The 24909-nt window shown below is 42.7% G+C and overlaps 1 protein-coding gene across 1 annotated transcript in view; it reads left to right on the forward strand.

Moving 5' to 3' along the window:
• col5a3a (collagen, type V, alpha 3a) overlaps positions 1–23656 on the forward strand; it is a 99429-nt gene extending 75773 nt beyond the window's left edge. Inside the window, exons 48-67 of the mRNA XM_072675290.1 lie at positions 773–826; positions 3997–4050; positions 5227–5280; positions 5602–5709; positions 6655–6708; positions 6837–6890; positions 6985–7038; positions 7143–7196; positions 7862–7969; positions 8127–8180; positions 8311–8364; positions 9055–9162; positions 9332–9385; positions 10651–10686; positions 11421–11474; positions 12136–12457; positions 13993–14105; positions 14239–14307; positions 18803–19036; positions 20085–23656. Coding sequence (XP_072531391.1) covers positions 773–826; positions 3997–4050; positions 5227–5280; positions 5602–5709; positions 6655–6708; positions 6837–6890; positions 6985–7038; positions 7143–7196; positions 7862–7969; positions 8127–8180; positions 8311–8364; positions 9055–9162; positions 9332–9385; positions 10651–10686; positions 11421–11474; positions 12136–12457; positions 13993–14105; positions 14239–14307; positions 18803–19036; positions 20085–20231 — 1839 coding nt within the window. The 3' untranslated portion in view covers positions 20232–23656. The remainder of the gene's footprint in view (positions 1–772; positions 827–3996; positions 4051–5226; positions 5281–5601; positions 5710–6654; positions 6709–6836; positions 6891–6984; positions 7039–7142; positions 7197–7861; positions 7970–8126; positions 8181–8310; positions 8365–9054; positions 9163–9331; positions 9386–10650; positions 10687–11420; positions 11475–12135; positions 12458–13992; positions 14106–14238; positions 14308–18802; positions 19037–20084) is intronic.
• The last annotated feature ends 1253 nt before the right edge of the window (positions 23657–24909 follow it).

Here is a 24909-nt window from a genome sequence, read left to right on the forward strand (position 1 = left end):
GCATGCACTGAGAGAAGTGCTGATTATACAGAAAGATGGAGAGAAGAGTGGCAGGAAAGTGAAGAGAGAGAGAGAGAGAGTTAGAGAAAGCTAAATATGTTTGCTTTATATGTCTGTGTGTGTGTGTGTGTGTGTGTGTGTGTGTGTGTGTGTGACTTCCCTGTTTGTTTATAAGTTACCATCTGTGCAATCAAATGTTTATAACAGCCCACACATTTACATGAACAAGGACTTGTGGGACGTCTGTGACTGAAAAGGAGGACATTTGCTATATCAGTCTCTCACTGTACTCTTTAACGAGAGACACAAAGGCTACTTTAGTGCAAATAGCGCCCCCTTGTGGAGAACCTTCAGCATGCTATACCTGAGTGTGGGAGTGAGGTTTTTCACAGCTCATCTAAACACCCTTTATGGTCAATGCACAGCCTTGGCTGCCCAAGGTTTTCAAGCATGGCACCTCAGCCATGGATGCCAATCCTTCGAGATTGAACCAGCAACATTGTGGCCTCGGGCCGGCCTCTCTAACCTTTCCGACACGGCTGCCCACATGAGGGGTTTTGAGCTGGTTTTGAGCTGACATAACAGAATGGCCGGTTAAAGAAGCGATTGGCCACTCATGCTATCCTCCAGCTCTCTTAGTGTTGTATGATAAGAGACGTTTTAGGTAGTGGACGAGACTTGAAAATGTCTAAATTGTGATCAGATTGTCTACGTGTGTATGGAATGATCTAGCTCACTAATAAATACTTGTTCTCGTCTTGTTTTTCATCAGGGCCCTCCTGGACAGCATGGTCCTCGTGGCCCTCAAGGACCTATTGGTGGAGAGGTAAGTGTTGAAGCTATTTGCCGATCTGAAACTTTCAAACTCAACGAATTTACATTTACAGCTTTTAGCTGATGCTCTTATCCAGAGCGACTTACATGGTTACTCAAATTACAGAGGAGGGCCAATGTAGTGTTGAGAGTCTTGCCCAAGGACTCTTATCGGTGTAGCGCAGTACAGTCACCCAGACCGGGAATTGGACCCCAGTCTCCCACATGGTGCGGTAGCTCACTGGTCAGTAGTGATGCTACCAGTTGCCCCATAGTAACCATTACATTTTGATTTTTATCCAAACATAACCACTACATGCTGGACAATAAGAGTTACCACAATAAGGGCGCAGCCATCACTGGATCATTTTTGGGTTATTTATGGAAGAAGAATAACGGACACTCTCAAATATAGAGGTGCTTCTATAAAGGGTGATGCCATAGAAGAACCACTTTTGGTTCCATGAAGAACCTTTACATTACATACCAAATTCTTAAGACCTTCAAAAGCTTCCTCACATTGATCCATTACTATAAACACAGCTCTTTAGCACAGCTCTACTGTAGCCTGCTGCAGTTCAGCCCTAAGTGTTTTAGAGGTACAATACAGGGTGGTCTATTAGGACAGATCTCATTGACACATTAGCACATTAGCAAAAACAGCCTGTTTAATTCTATGGGGTGAATATAAGTTAGATTGAAAAAATTACCTGCGACTGTTTTAGTACACAGAACTACACACCAGTATTGACCTCATATAGTGGACACACTGGATGAACCTCAGGCCTAATAATAAAAGCACAACAAAAGGTAGGAAATGGGCCCTTTAAAGGTGGTAGTTAGACCATAAACAGCAAATGTGATCTTCACCAGAGCTCAAAACATTTGTTTTAAACCCTTAGTGAGCATCCCAGTGTCACCATGTCTGTCTGCAGTGCTGCGGAGGTCACCTGTGAGCCAGTAGAATAGTGTTGATGAGCGTTCAGAGCTAGAATAATAGTAATACCACTCTCCAGACTCAGCTCAGGGTCTTATAGAGATCTATATGCACATGGTGGCTCTAACTGCCTCTCTAACTCACATACAACTACTGCAGATCACATAACCCAGACTGCTTGCTGGGAAACTGGAGATCAGTGTGTGATAAACATACAGAGATAGATGTGGTGTTGTTCCATAGCCTTATAGCCGCCTGAACGGCTCTAGCTGATGTTAGCTAGACGTTAACTACTCCAGCTGATGTTAGCTAGATGCTAAGTGATTTATCTGATGTTAGTTAGATGTTATGACTACTCTAGCATTCCTCCTATCCAGCAATTTCCTGCTGCCATCTTTTCCACCCCTCTCTCTCTCTCTCTCTCTCTCTGGCCGAGCCTGTGCTGATTTTGAGTGTTTAATTATTAAGTAGTAGTAGACTGTGATCCCTGAGCGCGAGTTATATTTACTTCGGCGTGAATGATTAAGGAGTATTAGATTATCATCCCTGAGAGAGAGTTATATTTACTTCTATTAATGGCCGCCTCTCAACATCTCCCCATGTGTTAATAATTCAAACATGCACACTGCAGAGACAAGACGAGATGGACATGGCTGTGGCTTCGGACACTTTGAAACTGCAGAGGAAAGAGGGATTGATCCCAGTGCGGAACTGGGGGTGGGAAAATGATGATATGGTGTTGATTTCACAACACATTCAATCACAATAAGCTTTTGATCATATTGTAGCTGCTGTAGCTGTCAGTGTTCAATAAAGGAGCACTGAGCAGCTGCACGGCATAATTTAAAAGAGCTTCGGACAGGGCTTTCCAAGTGGCTTCACTGTCTAAGGTTTCAGTGTAGTGCCGGGAGGTTGTGAGTTCAAATCCCACTGTTGCAGCGAGTCAAAAGTAAGAGTAAGAAACATTGAGCAACTAACTGACTTTAAAAATAAACTACAACCAAGGTTTTCAGGTGGTGTCGCTGTCTAAGGTTTCACCATAGTGTCAGTAGGTTATAGGTTAAAATCCCGCTGTTGCAGAAAGTCAAAAGTAAAAGCAACAAAAAAATAAAATAAAAATAAGCAACTACTTTTCAAAATGTAGTTGTAATTTGTATGTATTTTAACAAAGGCAAAACTGTATTAATTTGATATAATTTAAGATTATATTTTTGCACTCTGGTAGTTAAACAATGCTTATTATTATATTTTATATTACCTTTTACAGCTTGCACTGTTGTCTTATTCAATGGCCTTATTGCCAGTAGGTTGCGAGTTCAAATTCATCAGTATCATCTCATGTTGTTGCCCAATCAATATAGAACAGGCTCTACTGCAGAAATGGCCTGAGTGAACGAGTGAGTGAGTGAGTAAGTAGGAGTGTGGAAAAACCTGGCAGATATCCATAGGTTGATCATCTATTCAGACAGAAACATGTTTGCTCTCTGGTTGGAGGCACTCTGCCCACAGACTCCTGAGACAGCAGCTGCATGGGCACTCACCTCCGCTTAGCCTCAAGCCTAAGGCAAGGTACAGCAGAGTGAATAAGCAGTAGCAGCAGGCCTATCAGGAGAACAGCATAATCAACATAAAACTATGGCCATGTCTTACGAGGCTAATGTAACGTAAAGAATGGATTCATATACTCTGTCAGTTAGCTAGTGCCTGTCATACACTTTCACTTTCGTCAGGCCATGTAGAGCACATCGCTGACACATGTGCAAATGCACAAAAGCAGGCTCTCTGGATTAGATAAAAAGCATTAAACTATTGGCATAATGCCTGGGCCAGAGGGGTATAAAGCCCCTCCATCATTGAGCTGTGGAGCAGTGGGACTGTGTTCTCTGGAATGATGGTGCCCCATCTAAACTCTTGTTGCTGAATGTAATCAAATCCTCACAGCAATGGCCTTGCAATGCTAGTAGAAAGCCTTCCCTGGACAGTAGAGACAGTTATTACAACAAAAGCAGGATAAACGCCTTCTTTAATACCCTTGATTTTGTGAGAAGCAATAAATGAGCAGGTGTCCCAATACTATTGTCCAGTCATTTAAGCTGTATTTGCAATATAACAGATTTGTGATATGGCACCTTGGCTTGTTTATGTCTTAAATATAAGTTTGAATAGATAATAGGAATGTCTTTTCTATAGTAGTATGCATGTACGCAGTGTTCATGAGAGTGACTCTGGCCTTTCTGTGTGTTTAGGGTGCTCAGGGACTGTCTGGGGGAGTTGGCCAGCCTGGTGTGGTAGGAGAAAAGGTAAGCATGTAAAGCACATAAACACCAACTGAGTACTTTATTAGCAATACCTGTACACCTACTTACCTATGCAATTATCTAATCAGCCAATCATGTGGCAGCCGTGCAATGCATACAATCATGCAGATACGAGGCAGCAGCTTCAGCTAATGTTCAATCAGCCACCAGAATGAGGGAAAATGTGATCTCAGTGGTTTTGAATGTTGCATGATTGTAGGGGTGAGACAATTTGGTTTGGGTATTTCTAGAACTGCTGATCTCCTGGGATTTTCAGCACAGCAGTCTCTAGAGTTACTCAGAATGGTGGAATAAAGAAAATACATCCAGTGAGCGGCGGTTCTGCAGTTCTGGTAATGTCCTGTTGATGAGAGAGGTCAACAGAGAATGGCCAGACTGGTTGGAGCTGACAGAAAGACTACAGTGACTAAGATAAGCACTCTGCACAGAAGACCATGTCGGGTTCCACTTCTGTCAGCCTAGAACAAAAAGCTAAGGCTGTAGAGAGAGCGGGCTCACCAACACTGGACAGTTGAAGACTGGAAGAACGTAGCCTGGTCTGATGAATCTGACATTCACAGATGGCAGGGTCAGAATATGGCAGCAACAGCAGGGATCCATGGACCCAACCTGCCTTGTGTCAACAGTCCAGACTGGTGGAGGTGGTGTAATGATGTGGGAATTGTTTTTTGACAAACTTTGGGCTCATTAATACCTAACAACCATCACTTCAATGCCACAGCATGACCATGTACATCCTTCATGGCCACAGTTGACCCCTCGTGAAGCCAGAAGAGGCCTTCCCAGTTACCAGATGGGAATTCAGTAGAGCTGCTTTTGGGATTTGGTAGACCAGGAGATTCACAGCATGAAAGTGCTCTTGAACAATGCAGAATGATGCAGTCATGTCAACGTGGACCAGAATCTCCAAAAGGGATGTTTCCAGCATCTTTTGGAATCCAAGCCATTAAATATTTGAGAGCAAAGGGAGGCCCTGTTCAGCTTTAGTGTAGTGTTCCTAATAAAGTGCTCAGTCAGTGTATGTGTGGACAATGGATTTTGTGCTTATGTGTGCACATCTTCATGCTCTCTAAAACTTGAAGTGGCCAAGCATGATCGATATGTATTTTATATGTCTCTCTCTCCTTGCTTCTCTCTCTGTTTCTCTTCTAAATCAAGGGGGAGGATGGAGAAGCAGGGAACCCAGGAAACGTTGGTGAACATGGACCTGCTGTGAGTTCAGCTCCTTTCCCAACCTTCGAGGATTGGCTTTGAGCCTTAGGGACTTGACCTTTGCTTCTTTTAATTATAAAATTCAAGGAAAGCAAAATCGAAGAGGATTTTCTTTAACGAAGCTACGTTATAAACAGAAAATCAACTGATATTCTACATGCTCTGTTTTTTATGGCCTTATGTTTGGCCAAATGTGTCACCATATAAAAATATCTGCAGATTGTGCAATTTCTGTAGTTTGTCAGGATATGATTTTGTGCAGTGTGACACCTCTTGCTTTTCAGTTCATTAACTAACCACCCCACTGGCTTTGCTTCACAGGGGGATAAAGGAGACGTGGGGGAGAAGGGCGACTCTGGACCACCGGGAGCTGGTGGACCCCCAGGAGTTCGAGGCCCATCAGGAGAGGATGGGCCTAAAGGACACCCAGTGAGTGTGGTGACACATGTCTTGTGGCACAGTTTCCTGTCCAACATCACTTGTATCAGTTGTATCACTCATGAGATTTGCTTTCACCTCTTGAGATCTCGAGAACTTGAATTAATCAGATATCATGGATGGATCAGGTCCGATATAGGGGACAGTGGTGGCTCAGCAGTTAGAGCACCAGGCTATTGATGACAGAGTTGTGGGTTTGATACCTGGGCTTGGCAGACTGCCACTGTTGGGCTCTTGATCAAGGCCCTTCACCATCTCTGCTCCTTGGGCACCGCAACAATGGCTGCACACTGCTCTGCGAACGTGTGCTCACTATCACTAGTGTGTATGTGTTCACTGCACAGATGGGTTAAAGGTGAAGGCCAAATTCCATCTGTGTCCAACACTAGTGGTGAATATGGTGGTGTCTTGTTCCTTTGTTTTTGCCACTGAGTTCTAGCAGAGCTCTTTCTAGCGCCCCCTAGGTGCTATTAACAGACATTACCCACTTCACGAAGCAGTGAGGCGCATTCTCAGAAGGTAACAGAGGAGTCTGCAGTGTGGAGCTATTTTACAGTGGAACATGAAATCAGGCCCCCAAAACCATGTTAACAAATACATATTTATTCTTAAAGTATGGCTGGTTAGATGGAAAACTATCAGAGGTAAATTATTAGGTTGAGAATTTCTTGGAAAAAAACACCAGCAAAAATAATGGAAACTTCCTATTACAGTTATATTATATATAAGGTGTCTCAAAACCTCTGGCAGGCGGTGTGTGCTTTAATACTCTGATTAGAAGCCATCCAGAAACCTGATTCAACTTTTGATCTCAGCACAGCTCATGAAAGTGCAGTCTCAGCACAGCTTATGAGAGTGCAGTGCAGTTTCAGACTGAGGTCAGTGGAGCAGTGCTCAGTTCTGAGTGTGATCTGGATTCTAAACTATCCCATATAGGGCCCAATTGGATTCCCTGGAGACTCAGGACCCCCTGGAGAGGCAGGCACAAATGTGAGTGACCCAAATATCAGCTTACTGTCACTGATTAATGATGCCATTTTAGAGTCGAACGTTTTCCTTTGTAGCCTGTTGCCTCAATGCCTAAATGTATTATATGCTTCTATAACTGTCACATAAAGGGTATTGATGGCGGACCAGGGCCAAAGGGAGATAATGGAGAGGCTGGGAAAGCTGTAAGTATTCAGTGGAATGAAGTAAACCTGAATAAATGAATGAAAAATGGTAGAACCTTTATGAACTATATTATCAATTTCTTGCTTCTACAAGGGACCTCCAGGGGCTTCTGGTGAACCCGGTCCTCCAGGGCCACCAGGACGAAGGGTGCGTATGTCTTTCTGTGTGTATTTTCATTTCTTAATCTGCTTGACCATTTAACATGTTTTAAAACTCATCATCTATACCTTTCTTTCTCGTTTTCCTAACAGGGACATGTGGGCACTCCAGGAAAAGAAGGGAAACAGGGGAAGAAGGGCTCAAAGGTGGGTTTTTCTGTAAACAATATGTCCTGTGCCACTCACTGGTATCATACAGTTTGGGACTGGATATACCAGTACAAGAGGTCTAGGAGGTCCAGCCGTAGTTAGACACTCCTTTTAAACTCACCAAGCACCAATGTCAGGTATTATCTACAGGCATATAAAGCCCACACCACTAGGCTGTGGAGCAGTGTTCAGTGGAGAATTGGAGCTTCAACCAGTTCCTTTGGGATGAGTTGGAGACCCTGCTTTTTTTAAACAGCAATATTCTAACATCTAGGTCAAAGTCTTACTAGAAGGACAGAGGTTGCTATTGCAGCAAAGAGGGGAAATTCTCCAATATTACCCTTGATTTCAGAAAAATTCATTCAAAAACTAGCCCCACCAGGGGGTTTCTGAAGCATTCCACTGTGCATAGGAGAAAACGAAGATCAGAAAGTACTGTTAGCTTGTAAGAAGATCATCAAAAATGCAACATAAGATCTGTCTTGTACATCTGTTATAGTAGAACTGGCCGTTATATTAGAGAGATTACTGTTAAAGTATATGTAATGATATTAATACCAGTCTCAGAATCAGACAATTCTGGATCAGAGAGCAAAGGGAGCACAAAACCAGCCTAAACGTAGGTTCTTATATTATTCCAATGCAACTTTTTTTTTACCCAGGGTGCTGCTGGTGCAGAGGGTCTGTCTGGTAAGACAGGGCCCGTTGGACCCCAGGGACAGCCAGGAAATCCCGGTCCAGAGGGGCTGCGCGGCATCCCAGGCCCTGCAGTAAGTCACTTTACACCCACCACAACATTCACAGTATCTGATAGCACAACATTTACTGATATCAAACAAGAGGCACTCTAACCCAAACATTGTGGCTAGACTTTCCCACTAATCAATCTGTCTTTGGTTAATCAACCTCCTCCCACACCCTCTCCAGGGAGAACAAGGTTTAAATGGACCTCCTGGACAGACTGGACCGCCTGGGCCAATGGTAAGAGCTCCAGCTCCTGCTCTCTCATCGATCGACCATCAAATGCAGCTCCTGATTGATTTGGCTTGTGATAAATTAAGGCTCACTGTGAAACCGGACCTCCTCTTTAGTCATTGCTTTGGTTTTGCAGGGACCTGCTGGACTGCCAGGACTGAAAGGAGATCCAGGGCACAAGGGAGACAAGGTGAGAGACTCATAATGTGCCTGTGTTTTCTACACACATGTAGGGATGTCCTGAAGGTTTGTACTCCACTCCAAGTCCTTTTTTTGCAGATGCCCAATCCAGTATGTCTTTTTTAATATACAGTTGTACATAAACCTCCTGGTCAGGTTTGGCATAACCAGATCATTTCCTGACCACAATTAGACCATAATAATAATAGAGCATAATTAGAAATTGTCAGAACAACATCTAATATACAGCTAAATGTTTGTAGACACCCCTTCTAATTCGCACTTATTGCTGACACAGATGTGCAAATGCATTAACACAGCTTGTCTAGTCCCCGTAGACCGGTATTGCCAATGGATTAGGACTCTCTGGAGCAGATAAACATGAACCTATTGTTACCATGCCTAAGGCCTTTAATGGGCTAGAGGGGTATAAAGCCCCTTAGCATTGAGCTGTGGAGCAGTGGAACGGTGATCTCTGGAATGTTGGATGGGGCTCCATCCAATACTTTTGCGAACGTAATCAAATCCTCACAGCAATGCTTCTTCAAAACCTAGTAGAAAGCCTTCTTCCCTGGACAGTAGAGACAGTTACATCCTACAAAAGCAGGATCAGCTCTCAGGAGAAATGTGAATAATCCTGGTTGTTAATGTTTTGCGATGTACAGACTATGGGATTGAGAGAATTCACTGTGTTTTTAAGGGTCATGGAGGACTGATAGGACTCATCGGCCCGCCGGGAGACATGGGGGAAAAAGGTGACAGAGGCTTGCCTGGAAATCAGGGAATATCTGGTCCCAAAGGAGACATAGTATGTACTAATATTTTACTTAAAATGATTCCAATCACTATGTTTAAAAACCAGTAATAAAATAAAACAATGAAGTTACATACTTTGCAGCACTCATTGTTACACTTTATGTACTTGTGACACAATATTAGTGTTTCTTGTGTGTTGATCAGTATTATGTTGCATACAGGGTGTTGGTGGGCTTCCTGGTCCTACTGGCCCTCCTGGACCTCCTGGACTCTCCGTGAGTATTGATTCCATTCCCAATCACATCATTTTATGTCATGAGAAGAGATGGGAATGGGCTAGATTCATAAACCCCACCAACAAATGTCTGTATGTCCCAGTGGACATATGGAATTTTTTTTATCTTCATTTGACCAATACTGAGAGGTGGAGGTAATATAACTAAATACATACAGCTAAGGAGACATCATTTAAAAAATGTAATTATGTGTGGAAAAAAGTCCGGACATCTTACATTTATTACTACTTAAAAAGCCTAACATTGGAATCAGGAGCAGAACATCAGCTGCAGAGGATCAGAACATGGTTAGAGAGGATTCTGGAGGAGCCCATCTTATTTAAACCTCAGACATTTAGTCTGGTTTGCTCTTGACTGTTGAAGTGAGGGGTGAAAATTACCTTAGCCAGACCCAATGAGCTCTCTGAGGCTATCAGAAAAAAGGCTGTAGATGCAGATAAGTCTGGGAAGGAGGGTAAAAAGATCACAGAACAATCAGAAAACAGCCGTTGCACTGTCCACCAAATCAATAATCATTTACAAGTTAGGGAACATTGCCAACAACTGCCAACATGGCCAGATAAGACCATCCTAGCAAGTTCAGCCCAACAGCAGACCACAAGAGGTGTTAAGATGTCTCCAACAATCCTAAAATCCCATCACGGGATCTACAGGTAGCTTTCACCACAGCTGATGGAAGAGGACAGATATAAACTGCATAAGTTTGATGGGAGGTGTTCGAGGAGGAAATCCTTCAGGGCCAGACTAAAGTTTGCCAGAGAACACCCAGACAAAGACCAAGACAGTCCTGAGTCCTGCCCTGATGTTTTTTGGGGTGTTTTTAACAGCCAGGGTTCCCTCCTTGCGCTGTATAATATAGACAGATTGACAAGCTGCAGTTTAGTTGTTCTGCTGTAATTAAAAAAATAACAGAACTCAAGTAATATGCGATCGTTTAGCTTTTTTTAATTGTAATCTTGCCCAACAGCCCTGATTCTGCAGTTCTCGCAATGTAAAAGGGCAGCTGGCGTCTTCAAAATCGTGTTAAAACCTCAAATTCTGGGGGAAAGAAATGAGGTTCTCTCACAGCAGCGACAGTATACTGGTGATTAGTTCCAGCGACTGGTTCGGATAATTTAAAGCGGCTTCTTGCCTCTAATGTTTTATTTGGAGCGTCTGCTTATGCTGGTCTTTGTGATGTATTATGCCCGGCTTGTTTTTCATATCACACACTCTCTCTCACTCTCTTTCGGCCCCCCCAACAGGGAGCAATAGGGGAGAAGGGATCTAAAGGAGACCAGGTTTGTGCTGCTTTTGCTGTGATCTCTTTATTTTCATTCTTGTCCTCACACTCACATACAGCACGCATGCTCAGAGTCGCTCTCCACCTCTTCACCTCTTATTCCTTTCCTGTGTCTTTCTGTGCTTGGGTAATAGTTGTAGTAGCTGTTGTTGTTGTTGTTGTTGTTGTTATTATTCGCTTACTTGTTCTTCCTCACCCCTTCCTGCTCACTGACACTGTTTCTCTTTCACCTCTATTCTTTCGCAGCTGCTGTATTGCTGTCATTTGCCGCTAACTCTCACTCTTTCTCTCTCGCCGACTCTCCTCACCCCCCACCCCCCTCTTACCCCCTGTCTTTGGTCCTATTTCTATATCTCCTTCTTCTGATTCCAGCAGTGGAAGTGCTATATGATGTATGTGAGTGTGTAAGTAAGTGCGTATGTGTGTGTGTGTGTGTGTGTGCGTGTGTGAGCCGCTGGGTTTTATGGCAGGCCACGTTGTTGTAGTGTGTTTTTAGAGCTGCTGGGTGGTGATATGAGACCTGTCTGAGAGGCAGCGCCAGTGCCTCAGAGCACTTTTGCTGCTCATCCCTGGCTAATCCCATGGAGCCAATCGCAGGCTGAAGCACTGATTTGGCAGGGTTGGGAGGGTGGGGTGGGGGTTGGTGGTGGAGGGCAGGGGGTGTTGGGAGATGTGCTTAATGTGCAGGCATAACTCAGACAGATTTCTCCTCCTTTTTCTCTTCGCCAATAGGGGATGGTTGGACCAAGAGGAGATCCAGGACTTGCCGGCCCACCGGGACCTACTGTAAGCTCACAGTCTTCTCTCTATAAGTATCATTAGTATCAGTATCAGTCTGGGAATGATTATGTCAGAGAAAGAGTGCAGGCCGTGGTGCCATCTAAAACACTGACTGTATGGAAAATCACTCTACTGGCACAAATAGATTGATTATTTAGATATAAACATGCTATGAGTCACACATACACCTTTTTCAATTGTTTCTAGTTCAGGAACTGACCTTAACATGGCACAGATGTGACACATGTACTCTTTAATTAAGAAAAGGCTGTAAAATTAAATAATAATAGCTTATATTATATAATTAATGTTTGTGGACGCCCTTCTAATGAATGCATTCAGCTACTTTAGGTTACACACATTGCTGACACAGATGGGCAAATGCGCACACACACAGCTTGTCTAGAACCTGTAAAGACTCGCTTTGGGGCCGAAAGTGTTATTACACTTCTAATAGCAAAGGATAGCTCTGTCAACTGTAATAGTCAACCAATCACATAATATTCATCAGCAATCTTCTTATGAAAAATGCTGAGATGTGAGAAGTCTTATGTTCTTGCAGAGCAACAGCAAATTTCATTGTCAACCAACTCGCCCTCACCAGTCTTCTGATTACAGCTTTCAACATCTTTACCCTCATCTGTACCCTCTCCCTGTGTCCCTCCAGGGCCCACCGGCCACCATGATCGAGCCGCTGCCCATCCGCGAGGGCCGAAGGAAGCGCAGGAGGCACTCGGGCCGGGGCAGAGGAGGAGGCAGAGCTGTAGCTGTGGAGGAGGAGGAGCAGGAAGAGGAAGTGCACCTCAGCATGGAGGACTTCCTGCAGGCGGACGCACCCCTGGAGGATGCTGAGGGCATGGAGGAGGTGTTCGCCTCTCTCAACTCCATGAAGATGGAAGTGGAGCTGATGAGGAAGCCACTGGGCACCTTTGAGAGCCCCGCACGTACCTGCAAAGAGCTGATGATGGGCCACCCTGAATATAAAGATGGTACAGTTCACAGTTTGTTAACATTTCAAGGCTGATTTGTCTGTCAATGAGATCAGTTTCTAGAAAGCTCTTAATATGTAAAAGTCTAGGATTATTTGGCCAGATTCATGAAACACATAATTTACTGCAACATTTACTGTAACGTTAGAACGTAAGAAGAAATGGCACTGAATACATTTGTTTAAAAACCCTGTCAGTCATGTTTCAAATCCAAAGTGGATGACCCTGGCAGTATACATGACAGTAAGGTGCTGAAATGGATGTAATTAATTAAGGAATCTCATCTCAAACTCATCTTATATATTTAAATGGCTGATTTTGGTCTGTTTGGACAGAGCATCATGACAAACATCACAGCTGCCACTGCAATAATCTTGGCTTTCTTGAGAAGGATTTCTTTGTAGTACTAAAACTACTTGTATATCTGGATGCTTTTACTTTCATTTTTTTATTTTCTCTTACTTTTTCTCTTTCTTTCGTTTCTATCCTCTTACTTGCTTTTTTCAGCAATTCAGCCATTATTGTTATTAACTTGTTGTTACATTTGATATCATTGATATACAATACAGTTTGATTACCATATTTATGTATTTTTTTGGATAGTCCATTGTAGATATTCAGCTGATTGCCTGTTAAATGCAACTGAACTTTCTCTGAAGTCTCTCTCTGTCTATTGAATATAACCCCACACCTAACCACCTAACCTTACAATACCTTAATCTTCATATTTTATGGTTAGGGTTAGATTTAAGGTTTAGATTAAGGTTTGGGTTAGGTTTTAGGGTTGTTTAAGGGTAAGGTTAAGGTAAGGGTTTAGGTGTAGATTTACATTTAGTAGACAGTCCCTTACTTTTAGAGTTAATGTACACTTAGAGTTTGCATTTAATACATTGCATTTATACGCATTAACTCATAGAAATGTATGTATGTAAATATACATATGTAGAAGTAAAAAAAAACAATGTTATGAATTGGATTTGGTGGTACTGCGGAGTCATACCACAGAGTTTCATGAATCTGGTTCCGTGTCTTTTTATTACATATACATTAAATCAGGTATTTCCATAATGTAAAAAAGATTCAATCCGATTCAAATCATAAACTTGTTTTATGGTACGGATGAAAGGTACGGATCCATACTTTCGGCAGAACATCTCTGCTTGTTTCAGACGAGATACGAGTGAGAAATAATAAAACAGAATATAAGAAGAGGCAGTTCAAGGCGTACACGCCATGGGGGACCTAGGGGGGTTATTTGACATAGCTTATTGATCTCCTCATCTGAGTCTAAGTGGACCCAGGGAGCAGTCTACTAATGCCAAACACTAGTGTACTGCACAATGAAACAGCCACAAGAACTTAAGCAGTATGCTGCAGAAACTGATTGCACTCTGCTCTAATGATCATATTTTCATTAATAATTCAGGGGAAGCATTGCTCCACGGTGAAACGAATGCTCAATGTTAAATATCATGGCACCCTACTTAGAGTGTTTAACATTCTCACTGCTGCGACACCCCTCCCCCCCTCTTTAGGTGAATATTGGATTGACCCAAACCAGGGCTGCCACAAGGACTCCATCAAGGTGTTCTGCAACTTCACCGCGGAGGGGGAGACCTGCCTGCACCCTGATAAACGAATCGAAGCGGTGAGTCCCAACAGCACACTCACGTACAACGCACACGTCTCCAATCCAGCTTTGATGCACCCAGCCTTGAAGAGCACACGCCGTCCGGAGAAAAACATGTCTGATCTGTCTCTCAACCACTCAATCCATCCAGGTGAAGCCAGCAGCCTGGAACAAAGAGAAGCCGGGTGGGTGGTACAGCCACTACAGGAGAGGCAAGCAGGTAAAGATCCCTATAAAATCTCATGGCACCCTGTAGCTGACTGTCTGTCAACTGTTGAGCTGCTGACAGTCAGTGAGGTCTTTTACTGGGAGTTAACAGCTTAAATTGTAAGTTGAATGTCCAAATGTTTGTGGACACCCCTTTTAATGAATGCATTCAGCTACTTTTAGTTGCACCCATTTCTGACCCATTGTATGAAGTGTATGTGTTCGTTTAATTTACACAGTTACACAGTTCCCCTTACCCTACTGGAGCTAGCTAACTTTAGCCACAAGTAATGGAAGCTCAAAGGCACCAGTTCAGCATTGTGCAGTTTCCTGAATATCACATAGGCTTGCATATGTTGTTTCTGACATTGGACGACATACTGCTATCGATACACAGTAGATGGATGTAAGTGTCCAACATAGCTAAAACTAGTATCATTATCCATCTTGAAGCAAACCTGAATTTGGTCTGTTTGGTTCCTCCTTTGTCTGTTTTGTAGCTGACAGTATTTCATATGACTTAAGGAAATAATTCACATAAGCCTTCTGGCATGGTTTACAGCAAGTGTGTAATGATGTAGGCGTGTGCATTACACAACGCTAATGGTTGGCTTTTAATAAGCTTTCTTTAACCCCTGAGACATAAATCTTGTATTCAAGACCACACTTTCCTGTCAAATCAACATCAGTTTCATAGGCCCCAAAATAGAACTCTGTGAGACTCCACGAGATATGCTAAACCAATCAGTTACCAAATAATAATGTAGGGGACGGACGGTAGAGTCAGAGCACAGGAGTGTGGGTAGGTAGATAGGTAGGCAGTGAAGTATGTAGGGTAGGCAGGGTAAGTAGGTGTGATACTAGGCAGATACTAGAGGTGTAACAGAACATGTATTCACACGAACTGTCACGATAGGGGGGTCACGGGTGCACGCAGTCGCACAGAGAATGCATGGTACCCGCTATTAGGGTAAATGCGGTCATTTCACAAGCAGCAAATGTCACGCAGAAATGTAACACGTAAGCTGTAAGCTATTGGATTTGCACGGTATTATGGGTACTCTAGTGGTTTAGGAGTATTGCTATGGTAACTGTAGTCTTATTTGCCCCCAACTCTCTGAATCAGACTCTGGTTTTTGTCTCTCTTTAGTCTTTATTTCGGTACTGAACTGAAATTCTGGCTTTAAAATCGTATTTCAACTCATGAAATCATGGTAGGCAACCTTAGGGGAAGCAAGATGGAGTAAAGGGTATGGTAGGGAGGTCCAAACCGCTGTGCAAACCGAACTGTGACTTTTGCGTATCGTTAGTGGATACTTTTTAAGATAAGTTGGTAGAGTAGTGTAGACAGGTAGGTAGGTAGGTAGATAATGTAGGTGGTATATAGACACGTAATTACACACACTTCACATGCTCAAACACACTCACTACAGAGACTGCAGTGCAAGAACATGACAAAAATGCAGGAGCTAACGCGTCAGTCTGAATCACAGTCAGTGACATTTATCTAAACACCCACAGAGAAGGGTAAAAAACCCAGAGTACAGATATGAGTAATAAATAAATAAGTGAGGGGCTGATCATTTGTTTTTTTCGGATGTGGGTTATTGTTTGTATTTCAAAATCTGTCCTATTATTCATCCCCAAGAGTGCTTACGAGAACAATGCGGAGGCATTGGCCTGTAGCTAAAAGTACTCCTGGATAGTGCAGCATGGAGAGAACGGACAAAACGGCTTTCTGAGCGACGTTACATTATTACTGTTACAGTTAAAGATGAATAGGTCATTAGATCTTTATTAGAGGCGTATTAAATATGTGATAAGTAACTGAGGGAAGGGAAGAGGCTCAGGGATTATTATGCAGTGGAATAATTGACTAACTCCACGCATGTCTGTGGATGGAAATGAAAAAATAAAGAAATAAATAATGAATGTGGTCTTGAAGGAGGAATTAGCATGTGGCTGTGTTTCTAAGCCCCGGGCCAAACTCTCATGAGTGTGTATGAAGGATCTCGGCGAGTCCCAGCTCATTAAAGAAGAGTTCAGAGCAATGGTGGGGGCTTGGCTCAGCATGAGTTCATTCATACAATCTGACACATGTGACCTTGTCACAGAGATCCGCTCGGTCAGATGTCGCTCTGCTCACATTATGAATAGAAGATTGTGTGGACGTGTGTGTGTGTGTGTGTGCCCTACTCTTAAGGTAAAGAGCAGTGTAAGTGTACTGTGTATATGTGCTCATCTGTATTGATGACCACTGTTTTTACTCAGCATCGACCCCGCTCGCTTCCACTGACCTCTCTTCCACACCAAAGAAGGGAGGTGATCAGGGAAATCCGTTGCCTTGTGTCAGAATTGCACAGATATACATGTGTGTGAGTGTGTGTGAGTGTGTGTGTGTGTGTGTGTGTGTGTGTGTAAAATGTATACATTTTGTGTCATTTTCAGTCTTGCAGTGATAACTGGAGTGTTTTTTCTCCAGTATGAATCTGTAGTGTGTGTGTGTGTGTGTATGGTGTTTCTTTTTTAGTCTGATAACAGTAGTAATATCTGTTGAGGGATTTTAATCCGGTATGAATCTGCATTGGGTTGTTTACAGTAGGACAGAAATAAATCAGATGAATTCAGTATGAAAATTTAGTATGTGTTTTTTTTATATGATATGAAGGAGCGGTTTTAATCCAGTGTGATTTTGCAGTGTGTGTGTGTGTGTGTGTTTTATAGGCTGATGGAGTGCTTTTATTCCAGTATGAATCTGCAATGTGTGTGTGGTATGTTTTACAGTCTTGCAGTTGAACGATTTCAATTCAGGATGTAGTTTTACAGTGTGACAGTAGTAACTGTGGAGTGATTTTCCTCCAGTATGAATCTGTGGTGTGTGTAGTTTTTAAAGTGTGACAGTAGTAACTGTGGAGTGATTTTCCTCCAGTATGAATCTGTGGTGTGTGTAGTTTTTAAAGTGTGACAGTAGTAACTGTGGAGTGATTTTCCTCCAGTATGAATCTGCGGTGTGTGTAGTTTTTACAGTGTGACAGTAGTAACTGTGGAGTGATTTTCCTCCAGTATGAATCTGTGGTGTGTGTAGTTTTTAAAGTGTGACAGTAGTAACTGTGGAGTGATTTTCCTCAAGTATGAATCTGTGGTGTGTGTAGTTTTTACAGTGTGACAGTAGTAACTGTGGAGTGATTTTCCTCCAGTATGAATCTGTGGTGTGTGTAGTTTTTACAGTGTGACAGTAGTAACTGTGGAGTGATTTTCCTCCAGTATGAATCTGTGGTGTGTGTAGTTTTTACAGTGTGACAGTAGTAACTGTGGAGTGATTTTCCTCCAGTATGAATCTGTGGTGTGTGTAGTTTTTACAGTGTGACAGTAGTAACTGTGGAGTGATTTTCCTCCAGTATGAATCTGTGGTGTGTGTAGTTTTTAAAGTGTGACAGTAGTAACTGTGGAGTGATTTTCCTCCAGTATGAATCTGCGGTGTGTGTAGTTTTTACAGTGTGACAGTAGTAACTGTGGAGTGATTTTCCTCCAGTATGAATCTGTGGTGTGTGTAGTTTTTAAAGTGTGACAGTAGTAACTGTGGAGTGATTTTCCTCAAGTATGAATCTGTGGTGTGTGTAGTTTTTACAGTGTGACAGTAGTAACTGTGGAGTGATTTTCCTCCAGTATGAATCTGTGGTGTGTGTAGTTTTTACAGTGTGACAGTAGTAACTGTGGAGTGATTTTCCTCCAGTATGAATCTGTGGTGTGTGTAGTTTTTAAAGTGTGACAGTAGTAACTGTGGAGTGATTTTCCTCCAGTATGAATCTGCGGTGTGTGTAGTTTTTACAGTGTGACAGTAGTAACTGTGGAGTGATTTTCCTCCAGTATGAATCTGCGGTGTGTAGCCTTTACAGTGTGACAGTAGTAACTGTTGAGTGACTTTTATCCAGTATGAATCTGTGGTGTGTGTAGTTTTTACAGTGTGACAGTAGTAACTGTTGAGTGATTTTTATCCAGTATGAATCTGCAGTGTGTATAGTTTTTATGTGTGTGACAGTAGTAATTCTGGAGTGACTTCAGTCCAGTATGAATCTACAGTGTGCAAAGTTCAATCTGAATTGACAAATGTAAATTGATAGATAATGCAATTTGATTAAATACATGCATTGTAAAATGAATCCACTATGAATTATCCAGGTGGATGAAGTTAAGAAAAAATTAACGTTACTCAGTGAAAGTGTGGAGCAGGTCTATAAAGTATGAATAATATACATATAAATGGTGGTGTGTGACAGTTTCAAAATCTCTAAACTCAAAAAACTCTAAAGCAGACTCACAAGTCCTCCAGTTTAACCCTTACACACAGTAACAAGTAACTGCTCAAGATTTTTCTAGCCCTGCTCTGCACTGCACCACACTGCTTTTAAATTTCAACATTTGAATAAATTCTTTATTATTTAAAGCTTTGTTCCAAAAATCTCTAAATAAAACGGTTAAAATGGTTCCTCTGTTTTTTCTGGCTGTAGTTCTCATACATTGATGCCGATGGCCTCCCAGTCCCGGTGGTCCAGTTGACCTTCCTGAAGCTTCTGAGTGCCACGGGCAGACAGACGTTCACCTACACCTGCCAGAACTCCGCCGGGTGGTACGATTCCACTAGCCGCAGTCACCAGCATGCCCTGCGCTTCCGCGCCGGCAACGACGAGGAAATGACTCACGCCAAAACACCCTTCATCACGCCGCTGTACGACGGCTGCCAGGTGAGCTGGACAGACTTCAGAAGCTGCAGGAGAGCTCTTTAAAGAATACGTTAAGGAAATATGCTAATGTAGCTAACAGAAAATGACAGCTGGTGAGGATCATTTAACATGATCTCAGTTGTGAAATGCCAATCTGTGCTTAAAGCCTACGGGTTCATGAATCTGCAGTGTGTGTGGTTTAGCAATCAGACAGTTATAGCTGGGAAGATTTTTATTTTATGTGTAGGTTTTTTTAATCCAGTATGAATCTCTAGTGTGTAGTTTTTTACAGTCTGGCAGTATGAACTATGCAGTGATTTTAATCCAGTATGAATCTGCAGTGTGTAGTTTTTTACAGTCTGGCAGTATGAACTGTGCAGTGATTTTAATCCAGTATGAATCCATGGTGTGTAGTATTTACAGTCTGGCAGTATTAACTGCAGTGATTTTAATCCAGTATGAATCTGCAGTGTGTAGTTTTTACAGTCTGGCAGTATTAACTGTGCAGTGATTTTAATCCAGTATGAATCTGCAGTGTATAGTTTTTACAGTCTGGCAGTATTAACTGTGCAGTGATTTTAATCCAGTATGAATCTGCAGTGTATAGTTTTTACAGTCTGGCAGTATGAACTGTGCAGTGATTTTAATCCAGTATGAATCTGCAGTGTGTAGTCTTTACAGTCTGACAGTATGAACTGTGCAGTGAGTTTAATACAGTATGAATCTTTAGTGTGTAGTTTTTACAGTCTAACAGTATGAACTGTGCAGTGATTTTAATCCAGTATGAATCTGGGGTGTGTAGTTTTTTACAGTTTGGCAGTATTAACTGTGCAGTGATTTTAATCCAGTATGAATCTCTAGTGTGTAGTGTTTTACAGTCACTGAGACTTGTTGCTGTATGATGCATTAGCGTCACAAATACAGTCTGGACTCAGTATTGACAGATATTCTTAATTAAACGACTCTTGAGGTGAAAAGCCTCGCTTTTTGCGACATCCTTGCTTTAGCAGCACTAACACTAAACGCTGGAACTGCATTGACTTGGATCTCACTGTGTTCTACCTTACAGACACGCAAAGGCCATGAGCGGACGGTGCTGGAGATCAACTCACCACGATCAGAGCTGCTCCCCATCATAGACGTTTCCGCATCAGACTTTGGGAATACCAACCAGAAGTTCGGGTTTCAGATCGGTCCTGTATGTTTCAACGGTTAACTCCTACGCGTTTACGCCACCAAGGGATTCACCAAAGAAAGAGTCAGGACCTTATTTAAATATGTTGCAAACCTGGGGCACATTTTCTAAAGAAGTGACTTTTGAGAAGATGCCACGTTCAGTGCTCATGAGAGAACAAAAGCCCATCCAGGAAGCCCTCCATCGGAGACCCGAGCACATTTATCAAAGGGAAGTCGTCCATGTAGACGTTTAATTTGATTTCTTTTTCTCATTCCCCTCCTCTGCTCACCTGTGGTGCGAATTATGTGGCGTGACTGGCAAGAATTAATAGGCCCTCTCCACTTGAAACTGACATTGAAAGGCAGACGCATCATCTTCCATTTGGGGCCTGCCTGTCAGCTGCGGCACAGACACCACTTAGCCCACGGTGCAGCGGTGGACTTTATTGTCTGTGGCATGGATTGCTTGTTTGTTTGTTTGTTTTTTATGTGCTAGTAATGTGATTTTAAATTAATTCGCCACTTGAGGGATCAGCCTCAGCGCGAAGAGTAAATATTTAAATATTTTTTTTGTTGTTTCTTTGTGTTTTTTTTGCTTTTTTTTGTTTTGTTTTTGTTTTTTTCCCTTTTTTTCCTCCCTCGTCTCGACTGCAGCGCGGCGTCGACTGAAGCAAAGTTATACCTCAAAACAGTTCTGACAAGGAAGCGCTGCCTGGATCCGGTTAATTGTTTTCTTAGATGCTTTCTGTCACACGTCAGCCGTGCAGTGTTACTCATCTTTAATCAACACATCCTGATAAATTACTGATGTCAGACACTGCTTGAGCTTCTCGCCAGGCGGAGCAGGTCTGAGCGCAGGATGAGGATGGGCCAAACTGGAGAAAAGCGGCTCATTAATATGGAAAGTGGCCTCCTCACTTAGGCTGTTTGCGTCATTTTAACATGCCGGGTCGCTTCTCGGTGGTCCGTGTTTCCATGGTTTTGTTGTGTGCAGCAAAATGGCTGAGTGGGGTCCGGTTAGGGCTGCACAATAAGGAACAAAATACTAGTATTGTGATGAAATCAGTACAGACGATACCCTTTACACGACATTAACACAATAACCAGGGCTGAACTGAAGATATTTAATATACACCAATCAGCCATAACATTAGTACTGCCTAATATTAAGTAGAACAGCTCTGAGGGCATCCCGTGGTTAGCAGCGTTCCTTTAAGGCCTGTAGGTGTAGGAGATGCTCTGAGCTCTAGTCTGTGGCTCAGATCCTTATGCTATTTTTTAAAGCCATTTTTTAACACATTACCATCAAGAACTGGTTGTTCACCCCACCCACCTCTTGACAGATGAAGCCACTGTAAATGACAATAATCAATGTGCTTCACTTCACCTGTCAGGGCAGTGGTGCTAATATTATGGCTGATTAGCGTGTATTTCAAATTCACTCTAATAACAGCAGTTTTAGTGGAGTTCCTGTACTAAAGCTCTGTCCTTATGTGCCAAATATTCAGTCATAAGACTCATCAATGAAAATATCAAATCTTTTGGTGCTGCAGTTAATAATAACTAGTAATAACTCCACATATAGACACATTTCTACCCCCGGCTGTAATTTGAAACTACCCCAATTTGGCAAGAAAATAAAAAATCTGGCAACATTATCGGCAAACAAGCCTATAATAAGAACTGTTGTTGGAGCAACCCTGCAGCTTAAACCCCTTCTGTTCTCCAGCTGTTACAGCAGTTTCTAAAATTGGATTGAGCACCAACCATCATTCCAGAGAACACAATAGCCCACTGCTCCATAGCTCAATGCTGGGGGGCTTCATACCCCTCTAGCCCATGCCTGGCATTAGACATTAGGCATAGTGCCAATAGGTCCATGTCCTATTCTCTATTCTCTTGGCGGTACTTCTCTACAGGGACTAGACCAGCTGTGTGTGTGACGATCTGGGTGAGCAATGGATGCAGTGTAGCATAAGTAGCATAAGTGCATTCAGTAGAATGGGTGTCCACATACATTTGGACATATAGTGTGTATATATGTATATATATATATGTCTTAGAGCTGCAGTTTAGCCCTGGTTAGTGGGAGTTAATTTAGTGTTGGTGCTTTTAAGTAGGGGTTAAATTCATCATTTTATTATACAGTGGTTCTCAAACCAGTCCTCAGGGACCCCCAGAGACGAGCCAAGGGCTCAACTATTGCATCCCGAGTGCTTTCACTGCCTGACCTTCCACTCTTCTCCGTATACGAGGCGTCTGTCTATGAGCACTTCACAAACTCTCGTAAAATCTCCTAAGAACTTCACATTGACGGCAAAGAAGCAATGTCTAAGTGTTCTTATGTTGTAACTCCCTTACACATGAACTCACGCTAGCTCCTGATCCTGAAGCTCAGTGCTTTCTGTTATTGGTGTTGTTGTTGAATGCCTGTAGTTTGTGATCCTGTGTCTCATTTGAGTAGATAAAAACAACATGTTCCTCTGTGTTCTGCTGTGGTGCTACAAACATGTTTGTATTGTGTATTTGTATATCATTATTTTTGATCTTGATGTGTCCTGGGAGGGCAAGACGGAGGCCAGAAGAAGGGGGAGGAGCTTAAAGGTGCTCAACACTACAGCACGGACGTGCAGATAAACATTTAAGCTGTGCAGACAGACGCAGACGGCCTGCCTGGTGCTAACACTTATCCGTTTAATAGGAACAGCGATCAGTGTCGAGGTTCAGGGCCGCTGGGTGGGAGAGTGAACCACTTAGATGCCCCTCCTCTGCCACCATCTGCCTGCCTGTCCGTCCTGCCCTCTCTTATGTAAAGTATCTGTGGTACTAATTTTATATATATATATATATAAACTGTACAGTTATTCCAAAGTATGAGAAATAATTAAATCTGCTTCTTGGAAGAAAACAAAAAAAATGTGTATTTGTCAACAACCTGAGCAGGTCATGAAAACAGTGTAATTGCACCATGGCCAGGTTCACAGCAGACTTCCAGTTCCGAGGATGGAGGGAGTTGGGAAGGGAACAGAGAGGCTGTGATGTCTTCTCTAAAGACAACAGACAAGCATGTCCCTTCATTAACTGCCGCCTCGCCTCTCTCACTCTTTGTGTGTCTCTTGCATTCTCCCTCTCCCTCTCTGTCTTTTTCTTTCACTCTCTCTCTTTCTCTCTCTCTCTCTCTCCCTCGCTCTCGCGCTCTTTCTTTTTCCCCACGCTTGTAATCAACATCACTTCCCACCTCGCAGATGTAATCAACTCTGATTCACTCCCCAGTTCATTTATTTCAATTAACTTTTGTTTCCATCCCCAGGAGAGCAACCAAGGAGAGGGAGTCAGACATTACAGCCTGGTGTGTGTGTGTGTGTGTGAATAATGAAATGGCTCTGTATTAGAAAGTGAGCCAAGGAGAATTAGCCATATCTGTGGAGAAACATGATGAAATAGAGAGGGGAATTGGGTATCCCCCTCTTAACACCCCCCCCCCCCCCTTCTGTCTGTCTCGCTGTCTGCTTTTTCCCGCACTCGCGCTGCTCTCTCCTGGTGTCGCCATTCAGGCACTATTGCTATATGCTGATGCTGTATGCTATGCTTTAGACACTATATACTGTGACACTACAACCACACACACAGATTATATATGAACTATATTCAGATTCTAGACACTTTATTCTGTACTATATTCATACACCATGCACCACAACCCTGCACTATACACTACATTCCACATTCCCACACTATTCATCAATGACCTACAATGTGTACTATACTACTGTACTGTTCACTATATTCCTACTATCCACTATACTTCTGTACTATTCACTATACTGCTGTACTGTTCACTACACTCCTGCACTGTTCACTGCATCCCTGTACTGTTTACAACACTTTGGTACTGTTCACTACACTCCTGCACTGTTCACTGCATCCCTGTACTGTTTACTACACTCCTGCACTGTTCACTGCATCCCTGTACTGTTCACTACACTCCTGCACTGTTCACTGCATCCCTGTACTGTTTACTACACTCCGGTACTGTTCACTACACTCCTGCACTGTTCACTGCATCCCTGTACTGTTTACTACACTCCTGCACTGTTCACTGCATCCCTGTACTGTTTACTACACTCCGGTACTGTTTACTACACTCCTGCACTGTTCACTGCATCCCTGTACTGTTTACTACACTCCTGTACTGTTCACTACACTCCTGCACTGCTCACTGCATTCCTGTACTGTTCACTACACTCCTGTACTGTTCACTACACTCCCGTACTGTTCACTGCATTCTTGTACTGTTCATGTTCCCACACTATTCACAATATTCCTGCACTATTCACTTAATTCATGTACTGTTCACTGTGCCTGCATTATTCCTACTATTCACTATGTCCATGTACATTTCAATAAATTCATGTACTGTTCACTGTTCCTGCATGATTCACTATATTCCTGTACTGTTCAAACTACACTCCTGCACTATTCCTACTATTTACTATATTCCTATTCACTATTTACTGTACTCCTGTGCTGTTCACTAGGTCCCACACTTTTCACTATATTCCTGTACTGTTCGCTATTCCTGCATTATTTACTATATTCCTGCACTATTCTCAATATTCCTGTATTGTTTACAACATTCCTGTGCTGTTCACAATGTTCCCACACTATTCACAATATTCCTCCCATTTTCACTATATTCATGTACTGTTCACTATATT

This window comes from Salminus brasiliensis, chromosome 3 (genome assembly GCF_030463535.1).
Source record: "Salminus brasiliensis chromosome 3, fSalBra1.hap2, whole genome shotgun sequence".
In the NCBI taxonomy this organism is placed as follows: domain Eukaryota; kingdom Metazoa; phylum Chordata; class Actinopteri; order Characiformes; family Bryconidae; genus Salminus; species Salminus brasiliensis.